This window comes from Narcine bancroftii, chromosome 6 (assembly GCF_036971445.1).
Source record: "Narcine bancroftii isolate sNarBan1 chromosome 6, sNarBan1.hap1, whole genome shotgun sequence".
Lineage (NCBI taxonomy): Eukaryota > Metazoa > Chordata > Chondrichthyes > Torpediniformes > Narcinidae > Narcine > Narcine bancroftii.
This window is the reverse complement of record NC_091474.1, coordinates 29,159,430-29,183,543: the sequence shown is the minus strand read 5'-3', so window position 1 is coordinate 29,183,543 and position 24,114 is coordinate 29,159,430. Positions and strand designations below refer to the sequence as shown.

At 44.4% G+C, this 24,114-nt stretch overlaps 1 protein-coding gene across 9 annotated transcripts in view; it reads right to left on the bottom strand.

The window, feature by feature from the left end:
- LOC138735896 (copine-1-like) overlaps positions 1 to 24,114 on the bottom strand; it is an 85,181-nt gene that overhangs the window by 11,177 nt on the left and 49,890 nt on the right. For 7 of the 9 annotated variants that reach the window (XM_069884508.1, XM_069884502.1, XM_069884505.1 and 4 more), the window contains exons 2-10: positions 18,661 to 18,792; positions 17,100 to 17,279; positions 16,223 to 16,297; positions 15,334 to 15,405; positions 13,326 to 13,409; positions 8,150 to 8,239; positions 6,221 to 6,319; positions 2,843 to 2,929; positions 1,541 to 1,600 (exon numbers count right to left, since the gene is read on the bottom strand). In XM_069884508.1, coding sequence (XP_069740609.1) covers positions 1,541 to 1,600; positions 2,843 to 2,929; positions 6,221 to 6,319; positions 8,150 to 8,239; positions 13,326 to 13,409; positions 15,334 to 15,405; positions 16,223 to 16,297; positions 17,100 to 17,279; positions 18,661 to 18,792 — 879 coding nt within the window. Of the gene's footprint in view, positions 1 to 1,540; positions 1,601 to 2,842; positions 2,930 to 6,220; positions 6,320 to 6,359; positions 6,456 to 8,149; positions 8,240 to 13,325; positions 13,410 to 15,333; positions 15,406 to 16,222; positions 16,298 to 17,099; positions 17,280 to 18,660; positions 18,793 to 24,114 lie in introns of all 9 variants that reach the window. The other 2 variants (XM_069884503.1, XM_069884510.1) reach the window with 2 other exon arrangements.

Sequence of the window (24,114 nt, the reverse complement as noted above, 5' to 3'; positions counted from 1 at the left end):
GGGTTTAATTAATTATAATTTTAATAGACAAACGCATTTAATAATAAGTAATGGAATTTAAAATTTGTCATATTGTGCATTTACTTTAATTTCATGTAATGTACGTTATTTTCCCTTGCTTTATTAAAATCTTGTATATGGATTGTTATGTTAAACAATAAAAATATTTTTAAAAAGATATACTATCAAGGATTCAAATGTTAAGTTGTAAAAGGCATGGGGCTCATTTATGGAATTTTGATGTTGTGTTGTCCCTCTCCAAGTTGGTGTCACTTCATTTATATTTGTCAACGTTCAACCTTGCTTAGAGAAAGGGGTTTTGAAATTTTCTTTTTCATTTTCATTTTTTTTGGGGGGGGGGGTTATTTGTTGTTATATTTTACTTTATTGTCATGTCTGTGCCCTGGATTTTCTTATGAGAATTGTTTCTAATTTTAAAAAAAATCTTGTAGTACTTTGTATTATTGTAGTGTTTTATTGATCATAGACGATGATAGACAACAGACTCGCCAAGGCAAATAGCGCCTTTGGAAGACTACACAAAAGAGTCTGGAAAAACAACCAACTGAAAAACCTCACAAAGATAAGCGTATACAGAGCCGTTGTCATACCCACACTCCTGTTCGGCTCCGAATCATGGGTCCTCTACCGGCACCACCTACAGCTCCTAGAACGCTTCCACCAGCGTTGTCTCCGCTCCATCCTCAACATCCATTGGAGCGCTTTCATCCCTAACGTCGAAGTACTCGAGATGGCAGAGGTCGACAGCATCGAGTCCACGCTGCTGAAGATCCAGCTGCGCTGGATGGGTCACGTCTCCAGAATGGAGGACCATCGCCTTCCTAAGATCGTGTTATATGGCGAGCTCTCCACTGGCTACCGTGACAGAGGTGCACCAAAGAAAAGGTACAAGGACTGCCTAAAGAAATCTCTTGGTGCCTGCCACATTGACCACCGCCAGTGGGCTGCTAACGCCTCAAACCGTGCATCTTGGGGCCTCACAGTTTGGCGGGCAGCAACCTCCTTTGAAGAAGACCGCAGAGCCCACCTCACTGACAAAAGGCAAAGGAGGAAAAACCCAACACCCAACCCCAACCAACCAATTTTCCCTTGCAACCGCTGCAACCGTGTCTGCCTGTCCCGCATCGGACTTGTCAGCCACAAACGAGCCTGCAGCTGACGTGGACTTTTTACCCCCTCCATAAATCTTCTTCCGCGAAGCCAAGCCAAAGAAGAAAAAAAATATTTTAAAAAGAAAAAAACTTTAACAGGTTGTGCAAACCTTCCAATATTCTGCTGTAAAAAGTGTTGAGACTCCAGTGAAATTTGGAGCAAGAAACAAACTGCTGAAGTAACTCAGTGCATCAAGCAGTACCTGTGGAGGGAAAGGGATGGTCTTTTTCCCAGGTCAGTGCTGATGCAGAGTCTCCACACAAAGTGTTGACCATCTCAGCCTGCCGAGTTCTTCCAGCAACTTATTTTTGCTCCAGATTCCAGCGTCTGCAGTCTCTTGCGTCTGTTACTGTTGAAGGTTACTCACTGTGAAATTGATCTGACAACCTCCCATTACGTAATCCAGGAATGAGAAATCTGTTTCTATCTGTAAACAAAAAAATCAACAAGGTATAAACTGCCAAGAAGGAAGGTTGAGGTGTCTGCTTCTGGTGCATTAAGCTAGTACCCACCACTGAAACCATGCAGCATTTTTTCCACTCAATCGGGTTGGAAATCTTAACCTCTCCCCAACATCACAATGAGAGATTCTCGTACAGACGGAGTTTCTTTGTGGGATTTGGATAGTCAGGGATGAAAGGGAAAAACAACAAATGGATGAGGTTGAAAGCCAGCTTTGATCCCACTGAATGACAGTGTGGAGGACAGCATGGTGTTCACGTCTTCACAGAGAGTGGTGGGAGTATGGAATGAGCCACCAGCTAAAGTGGTGAATGTGGGCTCAATTTTAACATTTAAGAATTTGGACAGGTACATTGATGGGAGAGGTATAGAGGGCAATATACTGGGTGCAGGTCAGTGGGACTAGCCAAAAAACAGTTTGGAACAGGCTAGAAGGGCCGAAAAGGCCCATTTCTGTGCTGTAATGATTTATGGTTCTATGTCCAGTTTTATGTCTACATGTTTTGCACAGAGGACCAAAGAACCGTGCTTTGTTCGGTTGTACTTTGACAATAAGATCATAACAAACTTGAAGACAGAAAGAGTGCAGAGAAGACTTACTCGGATGTTGCTGGGACTTCAAGAACGGAGCTAAAGGGAAAGGTTAAACAGGTTAGGACTTTATTCCCTAGAACATAGAAGAATGAATGGAGATTTGATAGAGGTATACAACTTTGAGGGGTCTAGACAGAGTAAATATAGATAGGCTTTTTCCACTAGGAGACAAACCAGAGGACATGGGTTAAGGGTGAAAGGGGAAAGGTTTAGGGGGAATTTCTTCACACAGAGAGTGGTGGGAGTGTGGAATGAGCTGCCAGCTGAGGTGTTGAATGCTGGCTTAATCTTAACACTTAAGAAGAATTTTGACAGGTACATGGATGTGAGATGTATGGAGGGCTATGGACTGAATGAAGGTCAGTGGGACTAGGCAGAAAAATAATTCAGCACAGTAGAAGGGCCAAAGGGGCTGTTTCTGTGCTGTAATGTTCTGTGGTTTCCATTTCCTGCTCAATGGAGCGAATGCTCTTCCTGCATTTGTAGACCAGGATGGACAGCATGGGCTCTCATTCCTATCTGAACAAAGATGGGCACAGAGATCATCACCTCTGCAGTGCAGCCCAGGGACCAAACACTGGTAGACAATTACATTAACAAAAGTTTTCAGTACCTTACAAGATCGGACCCGAATAATGCCAGAATTCTTGTAGCTTTTCTTCTTCTTTTTCTTCTCTGGGTTAATGCAGTCAAACTCAATCTTCAAGAGAAGAATAGCAATCAGCAAAGCTGTTTAAAACCATTACTGGGAGCCCTTTCCTATCACCACTCCCTCATGGACTCAATGAAGTCTGGTTTAGCCTCTGGGCTCCAAACTCACTCTGATTATCAGCTTCCTACTGTGTAAACGCCCTCAGAGTGGAAGGTAGTTGGGTCTTCGACAGTATCCATAAGACAGAAGAAATAGACTATTCAGCCCATCGAGTTGGTCCCACCATTTAATCATAAGCTGATCCATTTTCACATTCAGCCCACTCCCCATAACCTTTGTTGCTCTGGCTAATCAAGAACCTATCAATCTCTGCCTTAAATACCTCCAATAATCTGCCTTCACAACCTGTAATAACAAATCCCACATTCACCACCCTCTGGCTGAAGAAATTCCTTCGTATCTCTCTTCTAAGTGGACACCCTTCAATCCTGAAGTTGTGCCCTCTTATCCTCGACTCTCCCATTATGGGAAACATCTACTCTGTCCACGCTTTTCAACATTTGAAATGTTTCATTGAGATCCCCCTCATTCTCCTAAATTCCAATGAGCAAGGCCAAGAGCCTTGTGAACCTCTCCAACATCAGCACATCCTTTTTTAAAAGAGGAGGCCAAAATTGCATGCGAGGTCTCACCAATGCCTTGGAAAGTCTCAACATCTCATCCGTGCTCTCGTATCCCCGAGAAACCATCAGCGATGACTTTGGGCCCAGTGGTGACAACCATCTTCCTTTTTGTGAGCATGACTCCACCACTGGAGATTTCTCCTTTAATTACAGATACTTTCACATATGCCCATTGTCTCTATTCACTCTTATACCTCTTTACCCGCATACATATCAATCGTGGTCATTTTTACCCTCCTTACCCGTCTTCATCCCTCAGTCTATTTTTGTCTTTACCCACATACATATCAATCGTGATAATTTTTGCTCTCATTACCCGTCTTCATCCCTCAGTCTATTTTTGTAATTGTTCTGCAAATTTTCGTGCTTCTTCTGGATCCGAGAATAGTCTGTTTTGTTGTCCTGGAATAAATATTTTCAATACCGCAGGATGCTTCAGTGTAAATTTATATCCTTTCTTCCATAAAATCGCTTTTGCTGCATTGAACTCTTTTCTCTTCTTTAGGAGTTCAAAGCTTATATCTGGATAAATGAAGATTTTTTGCCCTTTATACTCCAGTGGTTTGTTGCCCTCTCTTACTTTTTCCATTGTCTTCTCCAGTACCTTTTCTCTTGTAGTATATCTTAGGAATTTTACTACAATAGATCTTGGTTTTTGTTGTGGTTGTGGTTTAGGGGCCAATGCTCTATGTGCCCTTTCTATTTCCATTTCTTGCTGTAGTTCTGGACATCCTAGGGCCTTAGGGATCCATTCTTTTATAAACTCCCTCATATTCTTGCCTTCTACATCTTCCTTAAGGCCCACTATCTTTATGTTATTTCTTCTGTTATAATTTTCCATTATATCTATTTTTTGGGCTAGTAATTCTTGTGTCTCTTTAGTTTTTTTATTAGATTCCTCCAATTTCTTTTTTAAGTCTTCTACCTCCATTTCTGCTGCTATTGCCCGTTCTTCCATCTTGTCCATTTTTTTCCCCATTTCTGTTAAGGTCATATCCATTTTATTTATTTTCTTTTCTGTGTTGTTTATTCTTCTTCTTAAATCATTGAATTCCTGTGTTTGCCATTCTTTAAATGACTCCATGTATCCTCTAACAAGAGCAAGTACCTCCTTTACCTTGCCTATCTTTTCTTCTTCTATTTCCCTGTACTCTTCCTCTTCCTCTTCTTCTTCCTCTAGGTTGACCATCTGTTGTTTCTTTGCTGCCCTTTCCTCCTCTTCTTTCTTGTTTCCATTGTCTTCTGTGGTCTCTTCTTGCTGCAGGTGTTCTGCAGCTGTCGTTGCCGGCTGTGGAGATCGACTCCCCAGCTGGTCCCCCCTCCCGTCGGTGTGTTTTTTTGTATGCGCATCGCGCATGCGCGAGGAGTCGCGCATGCGCGGTTGCGCACTTTTACTCGGCTCTGTGAGCCATTGTTGTAGTTCTCTTTCTACCGACCTGAGGTAGTGGGGTCTTCTCTCCACAGCGGGCCTCTTCGGACAGGTAAGGCCTTCACCTTTTTCCTCCGTTGTCTTCTCTTCCTCTCTTCTTTCCGTTGATTTTGATTTTTCTCCTTTTGTCTCCATCTTCTTTCCACCTTTATACTCACTTTTCTTTAACTTGTATTTCTGTGCCTTTGTATTTTCTCCTGTTTTTCCCGACTTTTCTGGAGAGGGCTGGAGTTCACCGTCCGGCCACTACTCCATCACGTGACTCCTCCTGGAGATTTCTCCTTGATGCCAGTTACAAGGGCAGTCACTCTCTCAAGAGTGGTGAAACAGGCAATGGTGGGTAGGTGCCACCATGGCACTATTGAGGACAGCTTCTGCTGATTGAGTTGACGAATTGATCAATAAACAAGATGGAATCTTGCTAACAATCCTAAATTGCCCCAGTTTCTGGGTGTGGAATCACAAGCCTGCCTGGGCAAGGGGAGACCAACTTTCTCCCCCAAGTGCATTTCAGAATAGTAGGGGAGTTTTAAGTGACATCCAACAATGACGTGCTTAACAAGATCCATAATTTCATGCACTTGAACTTAAAACATAAACTGGTGCTTCTTGGATTAATGGCCCTGGCCCCTTGATGTGAAGGCACTGGTAAAAGAAGGCACAGCTGTATGGCTGTGAGAGAGAACAAGGGTCAGCGACAAAGTGCGAACTCATGCACAGGGCCGACAGTGCTCCTCCTGGACTGCCTCGCATGGGGAGGGGGAGTCAAAGGACCGGTTTCTGGACCAGCTGCAGGAATGTGCTTTCATCAAGATCACAGAAAGGTGGGAATCATTGGGTCTTTGCTTTTCTCCACTGTCTCTTTGACAGAGACTCCAGCCCCTGTGATTCCTACATTACAAACCTGCGACACCTGTCCAGCAACGGAAACCCAGCCTGAGTCTACACATGATGATAGCTGGTTACAGAGGGTGTTGGGGAAAGAAAGCCACACAAGAGGAAAACACCAGAAAAGGCGGGCGGGGGGGAGGGAGGGAGATAGGAGAAAATCAAGCAGAAAGTCCATAAAAGCAGAGTACAAATCATTTATAATTTACAGGAATTGCAATGCCCAACTTTACCATTCATCAACAAAGAATGTCAACAGATTTTAGTGCCTGCAGCATTATTTTCTCAGAAGCAGCTGCAATTTGTAAAGGTTAGAGCGGTATAAAAGAGAATGCTCACCGGGGCCCCAGATTCCACTTGGCGCAGTTTACCCAAGTCAGTTTCAAAAAGGCCTATCAGATCATGAGAACCGTCACCATCATAATCAGAGCAGGTGACCTACAGGGCAGGCAACAGCAGAAGTTAGAGATAGTCTCACCACTTGGTCCTGTGCTTCCAGCAACTTACAGACCGGAATGGTCACCTCCCCTATCAGATCTGTGTCTGTGCTCTCATCCATATCGTTACAAGCCACCTGACATGAAGAAGCAGGGAATAAATGTGGAATTATGATTCACCTTAGCTGGAAGCTCAACAAAAAGGCATGAAGATGCCTTATAGCTCCATAGGCCCAAGATGCATTCAACTGCATGCTGGGGTTAGCACAGGGTGCTCGAATAGATTACTCTTCTCTATGGAGTAAAACGTGAAAGTCTGCAGATACCATGACTGAAGTAAAAACAAGGCTGGAGAAACTCAGCTGGTCAACCAGTGTGCTTTATATTGAAAAATAAAGATACAAAAAACCAACATTTTGGCTCGCACCCGAAATGTCGGATACGCATTTTTATCTTTGCCATATAAAATCGCGCTGCTGCTGGAACTGCTATAACAGTAGCAGGGAGCTGAGATACAGTGCACCCGCGGAGTCCGACTGCCTAGTCCAATGGTCGTCAGCTCTCTACAGGCTTTAAATGGCCTGTAAGTGGAGCCTATGATGGTTTTATTTAAAATCCCATGACTGCAGGGTCTGTGCCCAAGATGATAGCGGGGCCTATGGTCAGCAGCAGCCATTAGAGGCTGCAGACTCCAGGGAAGCAGAGGACTGCTGCAGGGAACCTGAAAATGAGGAGACCACTCCCCATTTGAGAAGGCGAAGCAGAGGAGACAACCCATGGGGCAGTGACTACAGCATGTAATATTGCACTGTCTTTATTACATGAAAATAAAAGAATCTTGAATCTTAAAGTACACTGTTTGACCCACTGAGTTTCTCCAGCATTGCATTTTTACTTACTCTCCATGACATTGGGTCCCCTCCCATACCCATTCCAAGCTCCCATCTCAGCCTCAAGGTTCGTTCACCTCTACAAAGTGTCTGCCATCTCTGGAGGCATCACCCTAGTGGCCATCCTTCTGATTGTCAGAAAGCTAAAAGCCTCTCCAGCTGTGGAAGGATTATGACTGAGCATATTGAATGTTCACACGTTGCACACATGCTCCTCTGCTGGATCAATGGAAGGATGGACAATCGACTGGCAACAACTCAGAGGAAGGCTCCTGCAGAGTTCAGGTCAAGATGGGTAAGATAAGATCCAGCAGGTACAACTCCTGATTCTGTGACACCATTAGCACAATGCCATTATAACAGCAGAGACCCAGATCTGCAAGGAGTTTATAGGTTCTCCCCTTGCCTGTATGGGTTTCGTCCAGATATTCCGGATTCCTCCCTCCCTCCAAAATGATCTGGGGTCAAAGTTAATTGGTGATTTTGGGGAGGGGGGTGGGAGAGACATGGAATCAAGGGCCAGAAGGGCCTGTTACCATGCTGTATGTCTAAACTTAAAATTCAGAATAGCTGTGGCAGCAGTAAGGCAAGATCATGGAATAACATCACTTAAACGAAAATCAATACATTGGCTGTCACAACTAGCACAGGATTTAACTAACAAAATACACTGCTTGAAACAGGTAGCGTCTGTCGAAAGATTGACATGGAGACCCAACAAAGGGAAACAGGCACGCTTAATGCTTGCTGTTTTTGTATCACATAATATCTTCAGCTGAGGTTTACCCTGCCTATAAACCCTTCCTGTTACCCAATAAGGATCCCATTTAAATTCCCACAGTGCTCCAGGGATTAACTTGGAAACAGAGCAGGAATCAGAAACCTATATCTGTTCATTAAAACAGCAATTTAGACAGCACTGAAACACTCAGAACCCGTACCTTAATGGGCTTCTGCATATCTCCGTTACATAGCGTCTGCAAGGACACAGAGAAAGGCTTCCAGTTGGGATTCAGGTTGTTCTTAATAACCTGCAGGCAGGAAGTGGTGGAGGGAGAGAACACTGTTAGAACACAAGGACTGCTTTATTCCATTCTTTCCTGAAATAAATCACAGCTAACTTCCAAAATATCTTGGTCAGCCATTCTGCAAATTGTGCCTTTTGCTGGCTCTGAATAGGGCTATTTATCAATGCCACTCCTCTGGCCTCTAAACACACATTTCTCCACAAATTCACTCCCACACATTACTATTGAAGTTGCTTCCATCTTGTTTTCAAGCAAGTTTCTCAGATCCCAGCAACCTCCTGAACAAAATAAATTCTCATTCCCAATTCTGTTATTTATTATTTTGTCTTCTGATTAATAAAATGTCTTTGTTTAACCTTTATCAAATCATCACCATGTTCAAGCCTCTCAATGCCCAACTCCAAGGAGAATAACCGTAGCTCCTCCACATACTTGCTCCCTGACACCAAGGCTCACTGCCACACCTTCTTACATTAAGAAATCTTGTATGTTGGTGATTTTTAATTTCGACGCATCTGGATATTTTCTACAGAGGATGATGCTTAAATTTTCTGTCACCAACTATAATACATATTGGGACATCTTATAACAGAAGAAATTCAGCAGAATGTTGTCTGGATTAGAGGGTATCTTTGGCTTGGCTTCGCGGACAAAGATTTATGGAGGGGTAATGACCACGTCAGCTGCAGGCTTGTTTGTGGCTGACAAGTCCGATGCGGGACAGGCAGACATGGTTGCAGTGGTTGCAAGGGAAAATTGGTTGGTTGGGGTTGGGTTTTTCCTCCTTTGTCTTTTGTCAGTGAGATGGGCTCTGCGGTCTTCTTCAAAGGAGGTTGCTGCCCACCGAACTGTGAGGCGCCAAGATGAACGGTTTGAGGCGATATCAGCCCACTGGCGGTGGTCAATGTGGCAGACACCAAGAGATTACTTTAGGCAGTCCTTGTACCTCTTCCTTGGTGCACCTCTGACACGGTGGCCAGTGGAGAGCTCGCCATATAAAACGATCTTGGGAAGGCGATGGTCCTCCATTCTGGAGACGTGACCTACCCAGCGCAGTTGGATCTTCAGCAGCGTGGATTCGATGCTGTCGGCCTCTGCCATCTCGAGTACTTCGGTGTTAGGGATGAAGTCGCTCCAATAAATGTTGAGGATGGAGCGGAGACAACGCTGGTGGAAGCATTCTAGGAGCCGTAAGTGATACCGGTAGAGGACCCATGATTCGGAGCCAAACAAGAGTGTGGGTATGACAACGGCTCTGTATACGCTAGTCTTTGTGAGGTTTTTCAGTTGGTTGTTTTTCCAGACTCTTTTGTGTAGTCTTCCAAAGGCACTATTTGCCTTGGTGAGTCTATTGTCTATCTCGTTGTCGATCCTTGCATCCGATGAAATGGTGCAGCCGAGATAGGTAAACTGGTTGACCGTTTTGAGTTTTGTGTGCCCGATGGAGATGTGGGGGGGGGCTGGTAGTCATGGTGGGGAGCTGGCTGATGGAGGACCTCAGTTTTCTTCAGGCTGACTTTCAGGCCAAACATTTTAGCAGTTTCCGCAAAACAGGACGTCAAGCACTGAAGAGCTGGCTCTGAATGGGCAACTAAAGCGGCATCGTCCGCAAAGAATAGTTCACGGACAAGTTGCTCTTGTGTCTTGGTGTGAGCTTGTAGGTATGAGGTATAAGGAAACATGAGACAAACTCAGGGCTTTTTAAGCTGAGGTAATAGAGGCAGAGGCCATAGGTTTATATAATTATGAGGCATAGATAAGCAGGAGAGCCAGCGCGCGCGAGAGCCAGCGCGCGCGAGAGCCAGCGCGCGCGAGAGAGTGCGTGTGTGAGAGAGTGTGTGTGAGTGTGAGTGTGTGTGGGGTCAAAAGGAGATGTGCAGGGCAAGTTTATTCTTGAACAGAGTAGAAGGTGTGTGGAATATGCTAATATAGTGGTGGAAACAGTTAAGAGTGGTGGAGATAGACAGAAGTGACGGCAGAAAACAAGGGGTATGGATCATATTTTAACTGTAGTTTTACAGTTTACTTTGGCATCATGTTTGTCACTGACATCGTGCACTGTCCATGCAGCAACCCAGATGACATGGTGTGCCACTCCGCATTGTGATCTTGTACAGCATCAGACAGTGCCTGGAAAATTTGCTCTTGGTCATTGTCAGGGTGTGGGCATTGGTGGTATGGCTGACACTTAATGCCCACTTCAACATATGACGGTACACAGAACCCAAGTCTGTGCTAATCGCAATGGCAATCAGAACTAACTTCATCTTGGCCTCCAACTCTCCAGTGAACACAATCCAAGTTTGTCCACCCTTTCCTTAGGACAGAACATTCTCCATCCAGCCAATATCATGGTGAACCTCTTGTCTATCCACTCCAAAGCTGCCACACCAATACTCCACAATACCACAAAGGTGACCTTGAAAATGTTTAATACATTTATACTCAACACCCTGACATACAAAGACTCCACTTTACTTACATGTGGCCATTTTCAGGCAGCTATGAACTTGACCCCACGATCCCTCCAAAAACTTCTACAGGTGTACCGTGGAGAGCATTCTGGCTGCCTGGTATGGAGGCGCCAACTCTCAGGACAAAAATAAACTCCAGAGGGTTGTTAACTCGGCCTGTGACATCACAGGCACTAGACTTCACTCCATCAAGGACATCTACATGAGGCAGTGTTTTAAAAAAGTTTTTATCCTCAAAGACCCCCACCCCCCAGGCCATGCCCTTTTCACTCTGCTACCATCAGGAAAAAGGTACAAATACCCAAGGATGAGCACACAGTGGCACAAGGTCAGCTTCTTCCTGAATAATTGATGAACCAAAGACACTGCTTTCCTTTTTGTGCATTTTAAAAAAAAAATTAAAGTAATGTTAGAAGATGTTTATGAACGTTTACACGATGAGACTGCTGCAAAACACTGATTTTCAAGACTTGTTCATAATAAATCCTGAATCTGAAATCATGCTTCCAAAGGTCTTTCCATTTACTGCATACGTGCATTACACATCCCAGAATGCATCACCTCAAATTTGTCCAAATGAAGCTCCACCTGCCATTTCCAACTGATTTTTCTCCCATTGTAGACCTTCCTCATAATCCAGAACGCCACCAAATTTCATTGTCATCTGCACACCACACACACACAACCCAGCAGAACACCACTGGTTACAGACCTGCAGCCAGAAAAGCCCCCCTCTGCCACCACCCTCTCAGGTCCCTGACCAGATTTGGAACTTTGGATCCAATTTACCAACTCACCCTGTGACATTACCTTCTGGGCCAGCCTACCATAAAGGACTGGGTCAAATGTTTCCAAATGGAGTACTGTCCTACCCCAAATCTTTCTTGTTTTTTTCTCCAATAAAGCTAGGACCTCCCCCATACAAAACCATGCTGACCATCAATAAAGTCCATGTTTCCAAATCTGAATAGTTCTCTGACTAAGAAGTTGCTCCAATAATTTCCCAACCATTGACGTTTGGCTTGCTGGCCTTCAACATTCTAGTAGATCCTACTGCCCTTCTTAAACAAGAAAGCAATATTGGCCACTTTCAGGTCTTCTGGAACCCCACCTGTGGCTAGAGGATTCAGAAACCTCTATCAAAGCCTCATCAATCTCCTCCCTTGTTTCCCTTGGTAACAATAAAATTGAACCAGAGGTTACCATATAACCATACCCAGATAATTTTCTGTTGCAGGCCACATACACGAACACTATACACACTGCTTCAGGAAGGTTTTTATTCAATCAGCCAGCGGAAAGTTCTGCCTTGATGCTCTCACAGTCCTTCTGGAGTTCACATCCCCGCAAAACCAGTGTGAAAACTGATGCTGGACAAGGGCATCAAGGAGGGTCTCCCTTGCCTTGACCCGGGTCTCCCTTGCCTTGACCCGGGTCTCCCTTGCCTTGACCCGGGTCTCCCTTGCCTTGACCCGGGTCTCCCTTGCCTTGACCCGGGTCTCCCTTGCCTTGACCCGGGTCTCCCTTGCCTTGACCCGGGTCTCCCTTGCCTTGACCCGGGTCTCCCTTGCCTTGACCCGGGTCTCCCTTGCCTTGACCCGGGTCTCCCTTGCCTTGACCCGGGTCTCCCTTGCCTTGACCCGGGTCTCCCTTGCCTTGACCCGGGTCTCCCTTGCCTTGACCCGGGTCTCCCTTGCCTTGACCCGGGTCTCCCTTGCCTTGACCCGGGTCTCCCTTGCCTTGACCCGGGTCTCCCTTGCCTTGACCCGGGTCTCCCTTGCCTTGACCCGGGTCTCCCTTGCCTTGACCCGGGTCTCCCTTGCCTTGACCCGGGTCTCCCTTGCCTTGGCCCGGGTCTCCCTTGCCTTGACCCGGGTCTCCCTTGCCTTGGCCCGGGTCTCCCTTGCCTTGACCCGGGTCTCCCTTGCCTTGACCCGGGTCTCCCTTGCCTTGACCCGGGTCTCCCTTGCCTTGACCCGGGTCTCCCTTGCCTTGACCCGGGTCTCCCTTGCCTTGACCCGGGTCTCCCTTGCCTTGACCCGGGTCTCCCTTGCCTTGACCCGGGTCTCCCTTGCCTTGACCCGGGTCTCCCTTGCCTTGACCCGGGTCTCCCTTGCCTTGACCCGGGTCTCCCTTGCCTTGACCCGGGTCTCCCTTGCCTTGACCCGGGTCTCCCTTGCCTTGACCCGGGTCTCCCTTGCCTTGACCCGGGTCTCCCTTGCCTTGACCCGGGTCTCCCTTGCCTTGACCCGGGTCTCCCTTGCCTTGACCCGGGTCTCCCTTGCCTTGACCCGGGTCTCCCTTGCCTTGACCCGGGTCTCCCTTGCCTTGACCCGGGTCTCCCTTGCCTTGACCCGGGTCTCCCTTGCCTTGACCCGGGTCTCCCTTGCCTTGACCCGGGTCTCCCTTGCATTTGCACTTTGCCCTCCCCTCCCCCCCTTTACCCCGGGGCTACTGACCCCCCCCCCCCCCCCAAACCCGGCTCCCCCATAACCTCAGGGCCACAGGACCACCCACTCCTGCCAACTTCAGGGCCCCAGGACCTCCCAGTAGGGCCACTCCCTCTCCTTGGGCTCAGGACCCCCAGCCCACCCCCCCCCCCCCAAAAGCCTCACCTCTGACCGGTAGGCCAGCTGCCACTTGTCACCATCCCCTTGCTTGTAGAGCTCCATAAAAGGATCAGATTTCCCCATAAAATCCTTTTAAACAAAAAAGGTCCTGTTAACAAAGCACATGTAAAACAGCTGGCATCTATTCAATTATTCCACAAACTACTCGAGAGGGTGAGGGTGAACGGTCCTCCTGGGCCTGATGTTCAACAGTGCTGATGGGGAAGGAGTTTCACATTAGAACATGTAACATTACAGTATAGGACAGACATGACTTAGCCCCACTGCTGCAGACAGGGGAAGCGAGGGGAGCCCGCCTGCAGTAGGGGTGGGGAGGGGGGGATTCAGTTACTGCCCTGGCCTCTCTAGTTAGCATCCCGACAACGCAAGATGGTATTGTGGAAGTGGCTCCAGCTGCAACTGGTGTGGAGGGAATTAAAATAGGCCAAATTCATCAATTCCACCACCACCCCCCCACCCCCCCAATCCCACTGAGTAGTTCAGGGCTTTTTGACTTAGTGTGAGAGCTGAGGAAAGACAGTTTCCCATTCATTAGAGTACCAGAGCACAAAGTCTATGCTTCACCAACCACCATCTCACACATCAGCTATTTGCTATTGGAGAGAGAGTAATTCTGCTGATCCATAACCACGAGGAATTGGATTGAAAGCCTCCAAATAGTTATACATGGCAGAGGCTTCCATTCCTAATACCTCAAGACACAGGTGAATTGTCTGCAGGTAAACCGTCCAATTTTCAAAAAGGAGTTCGATTCTTGCAAATCTAACTGAAGCTCAGGCCCTCCGGTGCCTGATACTAACATGTCCAATACACGCAGATGCTGGAGAAACTCAGCAGGTCATGCAGCATCTATAGGAAGTAAAGGGTAGCCAATGCATGAGCAAAAAGAGGGCAGGCGCCTGAACAAAAAGGGAGGGGGGGGAGGGGGAGGAGGAGAGGAGCAAGGATAGGGCAGAGCGAGGTGTACAGGCTGACAGGCAAAAGGTCACAGTGGATATGGGTGGGAGGGAAGAAGAGAAATAATCTGAGAAGTGCTGGGGAGGGATAGCTCTCTGAATAGAGAAGAAAGGGGGATGGGGAGCTGGAGGCAAAGAGTCAGAGGGTGGGGAAGAGATAGACTTAGGGAGAGGGTTAATGGAAACTGGAGAGGTTGATGTTAATGCCGCCTGGGTGGAGAGTGCCCTGACAGAATATTAATTGTTGTTGCTCAAATTTACAGATTAGCTTTGGTTTGGCATGCATGAGGCCATGAATAGACCTATCAATGTGGGAATGGGGTGTAGTATTAAAATTGTTGGCCACTGGGAAATCTGTTATTACAGCAGATCGAGTGGAGGTGTTCAACGAAACCAGACTCCCAGTCTCTCTGATGTGGAGCAGACCATAACGAGAGCACCAGAGGCAGTAGACGCCTCCTGTAGATTCACAAGTGAAGTGGCCCCGAATGGTGGGGATGCAGACGCAAGTTTAGCCCTTCTTGCAGTCACAGGGGTAGGTATCGAAGTGATAAACGGGAAGGGAGGAGTGGACGAGAGTCGCAGAAGCAGCGGTTGCTGTGGAAACTGGAGCGGGGAAGATATATCTGGTGGTGGGATCACGTTGTAGGTGATGGAAGTTGCAGAGGATATTAAGCCGGATGTGGAGGCTGGTTGGGTGGTAGGTGAGGACAAGGGAAATCTTGTCCTTGTTGCATCTCAGGGTGGAGGTGGCCAGGGCAATAAAGATGCAGGCAAAGGCTGAGTTGATGGCAGAAGGGAAATCACATTTTTTGAGAAAGCCTTGCACATCAACTTGAGGTCTCACCATCCTGAAACCAAGATGTCCCCCTTCTTCAAAAAAACATGGCTTCAATCACACTGACGTTGCCCAGGATCCAGTGCACGTCACCCGCTCCTGGGACACCATCTTGAACAATCTTTACCAGAGCCACTGTCACCCCCACCCCCCATAGCTCCAATCTGCCCACATAAAACCCTAAGCCATTGCTCTGTACCTTATTTTCCAGGTTTCTGGCCTCCAGCTGAAGAACCACTGATCTTTTATCATTCATCTCCTCTGCTATAACCTGAACACAAGGATAAAGAAAAGTTCACATCAGAATACGAATCATAATCAGATGAATTTCACAGGATATTCTTATGCAGATCTCTCCAGGAAGTCTATAATCATCAGAAAATGTTCCCAGAGCAGGGGCAGCAGATTAGATACAGAATAAAGCTCCTTCTGAACTGAAACAAAGGTTTGTAAATAGTTCTGACAAATCATACTTCCCATAATCTCATCTTATTCATGTATAGTCAGACTGACTGCCTAATGTTCTCAGCATTGTCGGATTACATTTCAGATTTCCAGCACGTGCAGTTTGAGAATGCACCCTTTTTGTGAGGTACAGCATGAGATTCGATGCAGAGTAAAACCTCCTCGAAGACGGTCACAAAACCTCAGGGCCACCTCTTACTGCAGGATTCCCACTTCCCAGATCAGAATTTTACTTGCCTTGGATTCTCACTCATTTTATGCTGTGATGAGATTAAATGAACTGCTAATTCTCCAACCTTAATTAATCCAAGATGGAGTTACTCATTTATAGTCCTGACTCATGGATCAACTATAATAGGAGTTATCAGTCAATGATAAGATTGGATGGCTATAAAACATTAAATAGACAGAAACAAACTTCAATATAGCCAACATATTAATTTTAGATAACCCACCGATTTATCTGGTTACCATTTTGTGGAAAGAATTACAATGTCAACTCTACACAATGACCAAGTGTGAAGCCTGTAACTCTTGGGAATCCAAAGAAAGTGAGACTGATGTGTCATCATGAGAAATAGTGGAGGGTTGTGGGGATGGAGGAATGTTGCAGTTTTACTCACAGTGATATTCCCTTTGCCAGCCAACTTTCCTTTCTTCAACTGCAGAGGTCGAGTGAATGTTTTGCTTGAGACAATCTTATTAAAAAAACAAATCAGGAAAGAGTTTAGCATATTGAACACCGCCAACTCCAAACTACCATGCTCCTCCCTACAGCCCTGCTTCATAAACCACGGTCATTCAGCGACTCCAGAGAGACTCTCTTGCTTCTTTTCCTGGCTGTTTTTGGGCTCCGGGCAATTTCTGCTGATGGCGAACCTTTGTCTGCCCTATAGCAGACTAAATGCAATTTTGTGTAACATTACACCTGTTTTATTACATGACAATAAAAGAATCTTAAACCCACTGCCATGCTCCCTCTTTCTAACATCCCTATATCAGCACCAAATGAATCCTATTGGCACATGCTTCCAATGTGACCCTTCAAATATTTATCTCATAGTTCTGCTAGAAGATGATGTTCTCTTCTTTTCCCATTGCAGACTCCCAGAAGAAAGCTCTTTTCCTATTCACCATGAAACCTCGTTTAATACTGGCCTCTGCACTTCTCTTCCCCAAAGGAACAGCCCCACACTCCTGGTCTCTCTGCGAGCGCAGCACCATGCTGCCATGCCAGCATTCTGGTTGGCCTGCTGGAAATCATCACCCACCAAACTTGATAGGTGCTTACAGCATGTCATCTCTTCACCACCAGTAAGCCATGGTGGGCCTAAAGAAAGGAGGCAGGAAGTGAGAGCAGGTGCTCTCCACATTTGAGATACCACCCGCCAGTGATGGTCACCTGCCTAATTTATCTGGAAACATTCCGAGTGGGAGCTTCCTTAGGGCAAGATGCCTCAATCAGCAGCAGGAAGCAGCACAACACACAAAGCAAGTCACCTGTCCCAGGGTACACTCCACTCCACCCAGATAGTCATCATCCTTCAGGCCTGTGGATTTATTGTCAATGTCATAAATGCCAAACTTCAGCTTCTGCACACGTTCAAAGTAATAATCCACCTCCAGCTTCTTTGCGAATTCCGGCCTCTGGCAGTTTTTCACCCTTTCGGTTCTGTCTAGCTGTTGGGAGAACAAAGTGTCATTTTCCAAAATCTCTCTAATTTTTAAAGGAGCCACCTCTCAGCTTTTATTTTGGACGGAAAGGTAACCAGCCAGATAATTTCTCAACAGGAACCTTCTCAATTCCATCACACACCCAAAAATCTCCAAAGGCTCCTTTTTTTTAAAACAACAGAGTAACTTAACTTCAGAGTGTTACAGGCCTCATCTAAGGTCAAAGGTATTTACAATTCTATTCCACTGGTTATGAACCATGGCGCCTGGCTGGTTTTTAAAGAAATGGATCTTATTGTCATCCCACACATCCATGACACCGCAGTGGTCAGCTACCTTCTTCCAAACTGCATTCACAATGTGCCGAAGATAATTACAATGTTGGATGGCAATGAAAAGGAAAATCAATTGGCACCAAGAAAGGGCAGCATGAGAGCACTGCTGTGGGTTTCATTCAGGAGCCTGATGGCTGCTGGAGTGAATTTGGCCATAAGCCTGTTGGTGCATGCCTTCATACTTGAGCCTTGTCCTCAAAAGGAGGAAGGAGAGTGCACCTGGAGTCCCTCTGTATGTCAGCTTCAGCAGATGAGGATGGAGTCGATGGAAGGCAGGGAAGCTTGCGTGATGTTCCAGTCACCAACTTCTGCAGCAACTCAGTATCACTTTCCTTACTCATTGGGGAGCCTGTGTGTTCCTGTTGATCACCTTCCCCAGCTCCTTCTGCCTTTCCCCTTGTCTGCTTCCAAGCTCCACACATATCCCCTCCCCCACCTACTCTGCCTGACCATCTCTCCTCAATTCACCCACCACCTACTGACTGGCCCATCTCAGCCTCCTCCTCCTCTCATTTTCATTCCAGCTACTTTCCCTCTCCGCTCAGTCCTGACGCAGGATTTTCACCTGAAACATTGACAATTCCTTCCTCGTGCCCCAGTTTTAGATGCCGCTTATCCTACGGAGTTCTGCCAGCGAAACAAGATGGCAAGCAGTTTACGGTGTCAGCTGACCTGGTGTACTGACCACACCGTCAATGTCACATTCATCAGCAAGTTTCCCAATCCTAGCCACTACAATTATACCCAAACCATCGATACAAATGACAGAAAGCATGAAATTTAGCACTGAGCCTTACTGTCGCCACACCAAGCCCAACCAAAACCCAAATACTGGAACCTTCTTCTCTCCTGATAATATAGGTTAGATCAGGTAACCAGGGCTTCACTGAGAACCATTTCTTTTTGATTCAGTCAGTGGACTAATTTTTCATCCTTCTTGCCACTTTCCCTTTGATCCCATGAATTTTTAGCCTTTCTGACAAGACTGCAATGTGGGCATTTGTCAAAAGCCTTGAGGGAAAATCTATGATCGCAACATCAAACAACATTACCTCTATCCATTGGTCATCGGCCCCAGTGTTTTGAAGTAAGACACACAGTGGATCAGACTTTGAACCAACATCTTTGTCCATCAAATTCTCACAGGAAATGGACAACTGGACCTTTATCACACACTGTGCCATCTGGAAAAAAAAAACAATAAGAGTGCATTTGAAAATAGTGTTTTCCAATCGGGGGAACAATCAACGCAACACATGGCTGATTTCCTCAGTGGTTTCCTTTTCTCCTGGCTGGTAATTTGAGACAAGACTACCACCAGATTCAAAACTGGATTATGTACACTTTTTGTCCATTTCTTGGGCTATGGACTGGGTGCAGGTCAATGGGATGAGGCAAAAAAAAAGGTTCGGCTCAGACTTGAAGGGCCAAAGGAACCTGTTTCTGTGCTGTAATGTTCTGTGGTTCTTACTGCAGATGCATAGAAACCATACAAGGTAATCGTCAGAAATGGCAGCCGGTGTCTCTATATTGTTGAGTCCAAACCTGCAGCCTCAAAACATTTTCCAACCTGACAAATGTTCAGCTCTGCTCAGAGAGTGAAGGGGCAGTTTCATCTTAGCAGAAGAGTGCGGTTCTTCCTTCTTGCCAGTCTACCCACTTCCAAGCCACTGCAAGAGACAATTTTACATTCAACTCCACAGAAGACTAAAGTGAATAAAATGATGAGATGTGTTGATAAGGTGGACTGTCAGAATCGTATTTCCTGAGTAAAGGCGTCACAGACTGGAGCAGCCATTCTCAATGGAGGACCTCATTTTCTTTTCACCTCGCGTAACAATTTTTTAAAAATGCAGTCGGTAGGAGAAAAACCGAAACTTGACTGCTTCACAGGGAAGGGGTCCCATAAACTTTGAGCAGAATCTAAAGGGGCCATAGCAAAGAAAAAGGTTAGGAATAGCTGCACTAGAGGTGATGTGTTTAAGGAGAGGGGGAGGATGTGTGCGGGGCAATTTTTAAAAAAATAGTGAATGTTTTCTGGAGCAGGATCCAGGAGTAATGGCAGAAGAGGTTAGGATAGCCTAACCTGACAGGCGTGAATATGAAGGAGACGGAGGGATATGCATCAGGAGTAGTCAGCAGAATTTTATTTTGATTTGACCACTGTGTTCAGTACAGACACATGGGTCAAAGGGCCTGTTCCTGTGCTGTACTGTTCCATGTTCTAAGATTCAAGCTCCAACTGCAAGAGACGAGACTGCAGATGATAGAACGTGGAGCAAAAAGCAAACTGCTGGAGGAACACAGGTTAACAGAATATTATAGCACAGAAACAGGCCCTTCTTGTCGAAGCCAACTCATTTTTCTGCCTAGTTCCACTGACCTGCACCCAGCCCATAGCCCTCCATACCTCTCCCATCCATGTACCTGTCCAAATTCTTCTTCAATGTTAAGATTTTGGGTCGGGTCGACAATTCCTCCTCACTGCCCGCCCTCCCCCACCCCCCAAATGCTGCTCAACCACAGTTCCTTCAGCTACAAAGCTACCAGAATGACAATTCATCAAAATGCCCAAGCAGATGGTGATTGCCTTACAAACATCCAACTATTACACAATGCAAAATAACTTCACAACTCTCAAATGGCAGTTATTCTGCAGTACTTCATTCGGATATAGCATGTTATTTTTCTTAAATTTCCCTTCAAAATTACATCTCAGCTTGAACATAGTTTAAATCACACTCAGCGCAAGAAGTCCAAATTCACCATTTCAAGGGAAGTGAACCCTCCCAACAGCCACATTACAGGTCGAAAAACAAAGGAAACACTCCTTCAACAACATTCCTGCCATGCATCTGCTTCATTAAGAGGGAGGTGCAAATCAGTAAATAATTCAACAGTGCATTCAAGAAAAGTTCACCACAAAAGATGGGGAATATCTTTTGTAACTAAACTTGGTATGTCTTTGTTGTGCAAGGGATTAAATGAGAGGAAGTATGGACAGGTAAAATGTTGAGGTACAGACCCCAATAGAAAAGGTACTGAGCTTGAGAGACTGGGTAACCGATGCTTTCCTTATTCAAACACAGTTCCAAAGCCTGGACCACACCCATTCAAAAGTGAACCAAACTCTCAAAATAGATTTGCCAGATAATTATGGCATCACTGTAAAAAAAAATTCTGGAGAAACCTAACCAATGTTTCAGGCTTGAGCCCCTCATCGAGTTTGAGCAAAATGCTGGCAGGCGTCCGAACTTCTACTTTGCGGAAGGGCTCAAGCCTGAAATATTGATTCTGTGGTAAAACACGATTCTGTAGACACCGTGGTTTCTCCAGCATTGTGTTTCTACTTCAACCATGGTGTCAAGATTTACATAGAAAGGAAAAAAATTATCAACTACCAAAATTAATATTGACGCAAAATCAACTAACCCCCTTCACAATAGATAACCTTTCCTTTAGAGAAATAAATTATCTTTTGAACAAATGAAGTGCAAATATGGTATAACTCACGGTACAATGTTTGCATACCACCAACTGAAAACCTACCTGAAGAACAAATTGGGAAACAGTCTGAGGTTACCAGAAGGAAGCAGCTTTGAATATGTGATTACAGACACAATGATAATTAAAAGATTTATAACAAACATGTACATCAAACTGCAAGAGAAAGAGAACGAGGAAATAAGCTGTAAACCCAAACAAAAGTGAGAACAAGGTCTAAACATAAAGATAAAGAATGAAACATAGGAAAAGCTATGCTCTAAAACTATGAGAAATACAATAAACACGAGGTTATGCATGATACAATATAATTGGTTACACAGGCTATACACCACGCCCCAAAAGTTAAATAAATGGGACCCAACAGTATCAGACAGATGTTTTCGCTGTAAGAAGGAAACGGGAACAACAGTACATGCAATTTGAGAAAGTGGAAAAGTTTTGGGAAGATCTAAATCAGGTACTAAATAAAATCACAAAAAGCAACATACCAAAAAATCCAAAGATCTTTCTTCTAAGTAATACAAGAAGTAAAGAATTAGGCCTCAAACTGGATGAAGCGCAAAAAAGATTTATTATGATAGCCTTAGCTGTAGCAAAAAAATGTATTATGTCAACCTGGAAATTAGAAGATAGCCTGAGAATACAGCAATGGTACATAGAAATGAATAAATGTATTCCACTGGAAAAAATAACATAATTTAAGAAATAACATCACAGTATTCGAACAAATTTGGGAACCGTACATGGAACACAACAGAGAAGTCCTACCGCGGACCTCCATCACCTAAAATGATAAAATGAGAAGAAGACGAAATGAACTGACCCAGTGTATAAAAGTAGATGACACAATTTTCTTGTTTATTTTCATTGTGTGATGGCATTGTTTAATAGGTTTAATGTATCATATATGTTGAACATTGAGTGGGTGGGGGGGTGAAGGAGGGAGGGAAGGGAGAGGGGAAAAGGGGAGAAAATAACGCTGTGTATATTAAAGAGGGAAATGTTTGTGTGTATTTTGGTCAGTATGGTTCATAGTGTAAAAAATTAAAAATTTAAATAAAAAACCATGGTGTCTGCAGATTTGTGTTGTACTAGAGAACCACTGTTTCAGTTGAAGCCTCAACCATGGCCCAATCTCTCTCTCTCTCTCTCTCTCTCCTGCCCCTCCCCCCCACAGAATTCAAAAACTGTGGGCTCATCCCCCTCTAAAAACACAAAATTCAGTAAAAAGCCAAAGGGAGAGAGTGTGGCATTTGTCCTTTAGACAAGATAGTGAACAGAGGCCTTTCTACATTCTCAGGAGAATGTGGAAGAACACTTGGCAATACTTCAAGGTAGTGGGACATCCCATGTCAATAAAACAGTCTATCTAGTAGTTAGCACATTGTGGCATATGGCTGTTATTATCGTATTCATTATTATTAAAACTGAAATTTCACATCCAAAAATAGAGTATATATGGATATGTGTCAAGACAAAAATATCATTACCTTTAAAATCATATAATTTCATCCAAGGAACCCACATTTTAATCAAATAGATTATATTGTATTGACAATTTATTATTTTATGACAAAAAGAAAAATCTAAATCCACTACCAAGAAAGAAGCTGTTTGGCCAAAAAAAAAGACAAGAATTCTTTACAGAGTGATAAATTACCTCATTAGTCAACATTTCTACCTTCATAACAAATTAAAGATTATAAATGTAATTCAAAAAGGGTCCCCGGTGTTTGAAAATTTACATTCAAATCGGAAACTGAGCGTCTTACAAATTAGGCATTTTACTCAATCTCAGATTCCTAATTTTCCTGGAATTCATGAGGTGAATATTCGAGACATTTTTTTGAACTACAACCCCCTTATAAAGGCTTAATATCTCTTATTTACGACAGTGGTTAATTTAAAAAAGGCCTCGTTAATTAAAATCAAGAACGCAAGATTTGAATCTTTTCATGTTCAATGAGGTTTGCTATTCAAACTGCTTTACACTGCATCCTTTTGTGCATGGCATTGTCTGTTACAATTTAAAGTGGTTCATAGAGCACATCTAAAGTTAAATTGTCTCGTTTTTATCCAGACATAAATCCTCGATGTGACAAATGCAAAAACAGGTGACGCCTCTTTAATTCACATGTTCTGGACCTGCCCTAGATTAGAAAAATTTTGGAAGGAAGTGTTTTCAAACTTTATCGGTTATTTGTAAATTAAAATTGGAACCTAAGCCTTTCATAGCTCTTTCTCGAATACTTTGTGACAATGATGTTAAACTAACTTCAATTCAACAACGCATTTTATCCTTCCTTAATGGCCAGATGTGCAATTTTGATTAAATGGAAAGACAATGCTTCACGTATACATGCACAATGGCCAAGGATATTACGTCTTGTTTAAATTTGAAAAAATTAGATATGCTGTCATTGATTCAAATATCAAATGTTACGGGGGTTGTTTATGGACTACTAACGTAACCTTAAAAGTTGTTGATGATTTGGAATTTTGGCGTGGGGCTCTCTCTCTCTCTCGCTCTCCAAGGTTATACCATTTGATTTTTTTAAAAAATATTCAACCTTCAACTTTGCTTAGGGTAAGGGGTTTAGAATTTATCCTTTATTAGTGTTTTTTGTTCCTTTGTTAGATTCTACTGTAATATTAGATTTTGTACTAGTACAAATGTGAATTTTTACATATGATCACCATTTTAACTTTTTACTAGTTCTATAGCACATATCATAATTGTATTGTTCATTTTTTCTATTCCACAAATATCAATAAAACTATTTTAAAAAGGAAAAGAAATTGAGCATCTAAATCTTCTCTAAATTTAAACATGACATGATGCCACATGGCCTTGAGGTGGGATAATGTCCCTCCATCTGAGCAACACTACCAGTCTAACCACAAGAGAAATAAAAGCAGCTCAGATGTCGTTAAAGTTATGTCACTCTCTCCAACAATACCAAATAAAGTAGTTAAGGGTTTAGGTTTAAAATTAACTT